This window comes from Berghia stephanieae, chromosome 1 (assembly GCF_034508935.2).
Source record: "Berghia stephanieae isolate SIO BIC M18660-M18661 chromosome 1, UCSD_Bste_1.3, whole genome shotgun sequence".
Lineage (NCBI taxonomy): Eukaryota > Metazoa > Mollusca > Gastropoda > Nudibranchia > Aeolidiidae > Berghia > Berghia stephanieae.
In genome coordinates, this window is record NC_088360.1 from 36,688,669 (window position 1) to 36,697,016 (window position 8,348).

Consider the following 8,348-nt stretch of genomic DNA (forward strand, 5'->3'; position numbering starts at 1 on the left):
AGCACCCGTTTTTGCTACATACTGTCACTTGGATGCTCGCCTAAGGCTATATTTAGACACTTTGACTTACCATTTATTATCCCCACAATCCACTTTTGTTGTGAGTTTTTTGGAAGTAATACAAAGTTGGTTAATTATCGCTCTACACGTGAGAAGAAGATAAAGATTTCTTTAAAATTGTGATGTGATATTTATTATTACCTTGAAAGTGTCAACAAGAAGTAAATACACACATATCACAATATTGTGATTCAACAAACAAGCTTTTTTGTTTCATTTTAATTATTGAGACGAAATTATTCTGCCATTCATAAATCTTCTTATTTACTTTAATCATTTTTCGTTATGTTTAAACGCTCAGTTGGTAGAGCACTCGTTTTATAAGCATAAGGAAAGGCGTCCGTCCCGATGGTATCCAGCCCCCCCTGGCCCGTCTGACTATCAAACCGTGACTGGGTAGCTAGATCTAGATCTTACAGAAAATACGTTGTCGCCATTTCCAGAGAGATAGAAACGATTGTTTCTGTCCTATAATGCTATACACTGTAATACGATAATATAGAATATAATATGGCTCCGATGACTACTTTTTATATTGTTCATGAAGGAATTTCAATTTCATTCATCAAAGCAAATGCTGAAATAACGTCAATACGTACACACAGTATAATGCAAGATGTGCAGCGTTTCTCATCTTATATCCCATTCACTATATTTCTATATCCCCAACGTTAAGAGAATGGCGTAATTTTTATATGATGCAATCTTTGGTATCACTACTATCACACCAGGTCTTATCCCACACATTCATATCTACCGACTGTTGTCAATAGTCAACATTTGGGTTGACATTGGTCAACATTATTTGGCCAGCGGTTTTACAACAGTTAAACTGAACAGTTCAAGCCGAGATCAGTTACATATCATATGTCTATGAACAATATTGCAGGAAAGTGACAAAACAATTTTATTTTATCATTTTACTTCCTTGACCGGTAGATTAAGATCATCCCAAATCGTCGAAACGTTTTAATCTCGATACTTCCTCTCAAAAGTCTCAGGTTTTTAATTTTTAGACAAGTTTAGAGATATATTTTTATATATCGGTAAAAAAGGTAAAGCTTTTCGGTTCAAAAATATGAAAAGATGTTTTGCCTGTGCAGTGTGTTACAGCATGCAGATTTCCCTCGATGGCGGCCAAACAGCATCCGGTTAGGGGGCTAATCTACCTGGACAAATGTGTGTGTTATGGCTCTTTGTTTGTGCCAAATGCACACTTATACCCGTGACTTTCTACAGCCTCTTCTTCCCCTTCATTCTTTCGTCAATAAGTCCTCCCAAAATCTCTCACCGGGGTCTCCTAAACGTTTATTTACTTTGCTTAGCCAAGGCATGATATATCACGAAAGGTGGTTGGCCCTATCAATAGAGTAAAGAAGCAGAATCCTTTGCCACCCACTGTTGTTGTCACAATGAGTTAACAAGAATTCTTTGTACCCCATTGTTCACTGACTTAAGTTTGACTTACTTCTCCTAAATCCACCCACTGTCTCTTAGACAAATAAAGAATTAAACCACAACATGCCTCTATTAAAAATGCGCTGTTTTTGCTATCCATCCAAGTAGTCTTAGCTGTCTTCTTCATACCCACTCCATGTAAGTTCCCTGTGGGCACTTTAGGATTTTACGTCATGTGTTGGAAAAGAAACCAGGGGAGTCAACCGGATCACCGTTGTCCATTGTTGAAGGTGGCGACCACCCTTAGTAGAGTAATCAAGACAAGTCATTTGCAAGGTGTTGGCACGAGCAAATAGCTCTGTTGATGCTACTTAGGGGTCGAGCCTAGCAGTACCATACCGTTCTATTTCCCACCCACAGGGCGAAATTGAAGTAAGTAGAAGCAGTTATAAGTTGAGATTTAGGTAAATGGCGGAGGGGTGATTTTAGGGGGAAGTAACTGAGGTTGGGGACAAGTTCGAGCAAGTTGTCGGATTGAAAGTGACATTTATGACGTGTGTCATTAGCTGAGACTGCTATGGCTAAGGGAGGAGACGGACCTATACGAACCCTAGAGGGCAGAGCAGAGAGGGGGCTACCTTTGGGGACAGCAATATAAGACACTTTATTCGTTCGTTTTCCATCTATCTTTGCTTCGTATTCTCAACCTGTAAATGCGCCCCGGGGTGACAATAATATGGCAGTGTGGCACACAGACTAACTAACGGCTGGGAGCATGGCAGGTCCCAAAGAGATGATTATGCGACGGGCAATGACGTGCCAAGGGATGCCCCAAAAGGGCACAGGATACCAGTCGACACCTTGTGGCACCGTAACTGCGATTAAAGACTGACCCAATTGGATGGGCACTGATGTGATTTATGATGATGACGGTTGGTGACCAGTTATCGATAATTTGACTTGAATGGGACGTAGATTGGATATGATGGGTGATCGTGCTAGGGGGTGGGTGGGGGAGGGGGAGGGGAGGGGAGGCGAGGAAGGAGGTGATTGTGAATGGTAGTGGCATCCCGTTGTTAATGAGTTGCTTGATACGATTTTACTGTACTGATGATGATAATGAGCACGATAAAATGATAAAATCGACTTGACATCCCAATTGTTATGAGTCTGTAATTATTTTAGAATCTACTGTTGTTGTTTTGAAAAGTGGTCTACCGATTTCTTTAAATTCGGAACTTTTATAATACCGTTTATCATTTTTGGAAATAATAAAATTTTGAAAGTATTTATTTATTTATTTATTTACTTATTTATTCTCAGACTATTACTCTATTTTATTATTTTTTTCTTGGTACGACAAAACTGATAAAATTGCTCATCATCGAAAAATGTCATAACTGTTCCATATGACAAAGAATAATTATTACCTATTATTCTATCATTGAAATGTAAGTATTTTTCTCATATTATTCTTTTGACATGCCGACCCAAATCCACCCCGCCCCCTCGCCAAAAAAAGGTATATTATCATCTTATCTGATTTTAACCCCATTTGAAAGCTCTTCAAAGTATAATATTCCCGTCAAGTGTCCCTGGCCTGCCATAATAGTTAAACTCACTGGAATTACAAGCACACTGACATTATGACACTTTCGACCTATCTCTTCCACTTCAAATCCACTTCTCTTCTCCAAGGCTTTCTGACTCATTTTCCGTATCTATCTCTTTTTCTTTCATTCCAAAGCAAACTTCACTTGCTCCTCCTCTTTTCCCTCCTCTTTATTCTCCTCCATCTCCCTCTATCTTCTCCTCCCCCTCCTTCTCCCCCCCCCCCTATCTCCCTCTCTCTCTCTCTCTCTCTCCCTCCTCTCTCTCTCTCTCTCTCTCTCTCTCTCTCTCTCTCTCTCTTCCTTCCTTTCTTTCTTTCTTTCTTTCTTTTTTTCTTTCTTTCTTTTTCCCCGACATTCCATTTTTTATTTCTCTGGGCCCATCCACACTTTCCAATGGTTGAAAATCCTAGCAAATAGAGCCTGTTTTGAGGGACCTGCTCAAACTAAAACACACTCGTTCATTCTCACTTCATTTCACAGTCCTCATTCCTCCCTCCCCCCCCCCCCTCTCTCTCTTTCTATCTATCTAATGTCTTTCTCCCCCCCCCTCTCTCTCTCTCTCTCTCTCATACACATACACACCCACAAACGAACAGAATACACACCCATATCAACACATAAACATGTATATAATATAAATCCTAAACTGTAGTCAACTTCAAACATAATATTCTATCTATATCGACTCTAACATTGTATTTGACCTTATGCGTCCTGTTCTAGGCCTCATGTCAGTGATGTCAACAGTCACCAACACAGCTGGAATCCTGAGAATTTATATTTGTCCTCTGGCATACTCTCTCTCTCTCTCTCTCTCTCTCCTCTCTCTCTCTCTCTCCTCTCTCTCTCTCTCTCTCTCTCTCTCTCTCTCTCTCTCTCTCTCCTGTCCCATCTCTCCTTTTCTAGAATTGCTTTACCAATCATGTAATTCAAACACTAATTCTTACTAAGTTTCACCAATTTCTCATGACTCAATCGTACATGTTCTATGACCTTGGAGGCCGAGTGATTAATTTGATTATAAAAGTAGCCAAAATCAAACGATAGTGAGAAGGATTATTGCCGAGATGAGTAACAATCAGCTCAAATGATGCTCACAACGATCTCAACTGTTTGTTTATGGCCTTCGTATCGAATGCACTTATTTTAAATGTTTTAACATAATACACACACACAAACGATTTTTTTTTTAAAGAAGAAGAAAATGATTTTTTTTTAAAAGAGGATTTTTTAAAGGCTTTTTGTTATCGTTGTTGGAATCCGCTCAATCGATTGTGTTCAGATGTTCCACAAATTATGTGCTATGCTCTTTTCCCTCCTGATGACAGACCTTTGTCATCCTATACTTAAAAAACATTACTTGGCTCTATTTTTGTTTTTGTTTTTAATCGGAATGCCAAAAAGACGTTCAGTGTTGTAATCTCTCCGACTCCATCCCGTTCCCAGGCACTGTCGGCTCATGTTCTGCTGCCCCCCTTCCGTCATCGGGCGCTGCCACTTAATCGCAAGGCCCGGAGACCTTATGCATCCATTGAGCTCAAGAGCTCTCTACATGCTCTGGAAGAAATTGAGGGAATACTTGTAGTTGTAGCAATCCGTGTCCGCGGGCCATTTTTCCCACAAACCCCATCCCTCCATCCTCATCACAGCTGATTTATTTCTTATCCCTCTTTCTCTCCCTCCTCTCTCTCTCTCTCTCTCCCCCTCTCTCTCTCTTCATCTCTATCTATCTATTATTATATATATATATTATTATCTATATCTATTATATATATTATCTATCTATCTATCTATCTATCTATCTATCTTTTTCTCATTGACTTACTTCACATGGTGAATTACGAAAAGGTGATCTATCACTCAATTCACCAACACATTTATTCATCCCTCCATGTATCTATCCATCCATCCATCCATCCATCCAACCAACCTTTTAGCCCGGCCTGTCAAAACCAGACCTCCTGTCATCATTGTGTTCCAGAGCCCTGCAAGTCCCCATCCAGCATATTATCGAAGACTGCTCCGAGCTAAATATTCGGTGCGGATTATTTCTATTCTATTTTTAAAACACAACTTCCGTTTTCGATTTGTGTCAATCGAGCTTTTCCCTGAACGGAGGGGAAGATCCTCGCTTCCTTTTAAGAAACGCTGGCAAACGATTTACGAATTAACATTTGCAGAAAAGAATTTAAAACAAATGCATCTGCCTTGGGGTCTGGGATGAAAACAGATTGCTATTTTTTTTCTTCTCTCTTTTCCTGTTTTCTTGTCCCTCTCTTTGTCTGCTTAAACTTTCTATGATGCATTTGGATTTGGGACATAATTAGAGGGTGGAACAATGTTATGATGGGCTTAATGATTTTTGACGAAAAAGTCAAGAGGTTTCACAATTATTTGTATGAACACTCATTAGAATTTATTTGAATACACAAACAGACAAACAAACACATACATAAACACACAAGCTAAATCAAACTAACAATATTTTCTCTTTTACTTCCAAACAGGTATTTTCTCCAACGGGTGATCATCATATATTCGGAAACGATAAAATGGTGAGTAGAGACATTTTTCACAACAGTTCTAATCGCTCCCATCGCCTATATTTTTCAACACTGCCAAATGTCCATCTTAGAATAACCTTGAGATATGAAATCCCATTGACAAGGAAACCGAGTAAGCTTTTTGAAATTCGTACATTTGTACCAATCATATGGTCCACCCAGCACTGATTGGGGAGCTGTTAGATCTGGCGGAGGTACTTTGCGATAGACTAGCAAAGGGTAACAAGCAATTGTTATTGTCCGTTTCACTCTGCGCTATAAAAACCGGAATAAACTCCGGCTGCATGGGCCTATTGGCTCTGAAATACTACTTTTTTTAATGGTAGAAAATGCTACATTCCTCTGTGCTCTTACAAGCAATGAGCATTGTATCTTTCCCTCTATCAACGAGTTGCTTACTGACTTACACATCTGCTCACCACCACCACTCAGAGACCCAAACTTTGCCTGGGGCCCTTGTTATATTTTTATTCCCTGGCTTCACCGCGTTGGCATGGCATGCATGCAGGCGCCGTATCGTGTATCCAGTATCAGTTTTTACTTGTTTTTCCTCTCCTTAAACCGCTCTTAATCTTTTCTCTTCTTCTTTCCTCATCTATACTCTCTTGGCATTGCTTAGTGGCCTCTCCGTGGGTCAATTTCAGGTATTCCAGGGGCGGTTGTGATTATGGTCAAGTGGGGCTGATACTCACATATGCTATTATCTTCTACTTTTACCCGACTTTTTCATAAGCATTGAAAAAAAAAACCCAACAAAAAAACAAAAAACAAAAAAAAAAAAATAGATAATTAAAACAAAAACAAAACAAACAAACCTACCTAAAACCAGACAATTCACATAAGATGTCGGGGGGGGGGGGGGGGGGGGGGGGCGTTAAACGTATTAATTCCCAACAATATTGACTCACATTTTGCGATCCTGTATGAGAGACTTTAATGTTTTCTTGTTATGATTGTTGTTGTTGTTACATACCAGCAAATGACCAATAATTAGGTAATGACAAGAAAATAGAACAAAGACTGTTTAACGAATTATTTTTTTCTTACTGCGGAAAAAAATATACTCATCATGCTGAATAACGAATATCATCGGATTACAAACAGTCCCCATAAATTATATTTGCTCTTCGCCACTGCACTACAAAACGAGTGGGTGAACTGACCATTTATCCCATGAGTAAACTCCAGATTAAACCAGCTACGTATGGCCCTGCTACTGGAAGCATGGTGCGAGTACTGGATCCACTGATATCACGTATGGAGGGATGGGAAGATGGACAGATAAAGATAAAGATAGGAAGAATGTACGAAAAGGATGGACGTTGACCGAATGGTGAAGGGATGGAGTTGTTGGAGTGGTAAATATGTCGGAGGAATAGGGGAATTGGTTTTGGTTGGTGGATGGAGGAATAGAATGAAAACTGTGTAAATTATGAATATTTTGTTTGAAGAAAAGTAAGTAATAATGAACCATGTAAAATCAATATAAAGACGGTCCTATCAAACTTGGAAGAGAGAGAGAGAGAGAGAGAGAGAGAGAGAGAGAGAGAGAGAGAGAGAGAGAGAGAGAGAGAGAGAGAGAGAGAGAGAGAGAGAGAGAGATTGAATTTCAGGATTTTAATCGCCTTTGAGATTGAACATCTAGCCAAAAATGGAAAAAAATAATATTATAATTCCAGTGACCATTCCGTAAATGATGGCAGCTACACGGACCCATCACCGATGATGTGTTTGTATGTGCGTGTGTGTGTGCCTGTGTGTTTGTGTGTGTATGCGTTTTGGATCCATTGCTACTATGAACTCTAGCAGAGCTGGCCATTCCCCGCCAACACCAGCAGCAGCAGGCAGATTATGGTAGATGGTCAGGGGTGATAAAACTGACCCCGAGTGCCGAAAGATACACTGTATCTGTGTTTACTTTCTGCCCGGCGGCTCGGCTGTGTCTGTGGAGGCCTGACCGATGTGTGTTTATGTTTACTTTTATGACGATAAGCTACTCTTGCCACTAATTAATCTTACTTTTTGGGGTTTTTATTGATATTATTATTTTAGATTCGAACCTTGTAGTAGCAACCTGTCATTATGAAGAGTGAGAGTATTATCAGTTCTCTGGTTATTATGGGCAGTTTTGGTAGTTTTTAGTGAAGTACGATTTGTTGATTGATTGCAACCTTCCCCTGAAGTAGACAGTCTCTTTTCCTCAATCTCTAATTTGTTATTTATATTCACACGTTGAAGCCTTCCAAAGAAATAAGGCAAATCCGAAGTTAACTTTCCGGAGTATTTATCTCATTGTTTTTTTTTAGGTTTAAAAAAAAATAAAATTATTAATTGATTTAACTGTCTATTTACTTATTATTTATTTATGTATTTATTAATTTACTTAAATTATATATAATATATATATATATATATATATATATATATATATATATATATAGTTTCTTTCCTTATTCCTACAATTAATTCAATCACATATCTATTAATTACTTTTGATCGAATATTATCGGGAAATGTGATCGTCGGTTATTATTATTATTATTATTATTATTATTATTATTATTATTATTATTATTATTATTATTATTATTATTATTATTATTATTATCTCATTTCATTATTATTATTATTTATTATTATTATTATTATTATTATTATTTTATTATTATTATTATTATTATTATTATTATTATTATATTATTTTATTATTTAT

At 38.1% G+C, this 8,348-nt stretch overlaps 1 protein-coding gene across 2 annotated transcripts in view; it reads left to right on the plus strand.

Annotated features, from left to right (window-relative positions):
• The window catches only part of LOC144973256 (homeobox protein Meis1-like), a 224,562-nt gene that overhangs the window by 99,873 nt on the left and 116,341 nt on the right, over positions 1-8,348 (plus strand). For both annotated transcript variants that reach the window (XM_078915489.1, XM_078915500.1), the window contains exon 8: positions 5,579-5,626. In XM_078915489.1, the coding sequence (XP_078771615.1) occupies positions 5,579-5,626 (48 nt within the window). The remainder of the gene's footprint in view (positions 1-5,578; positions 5,627-8,348) is intronic.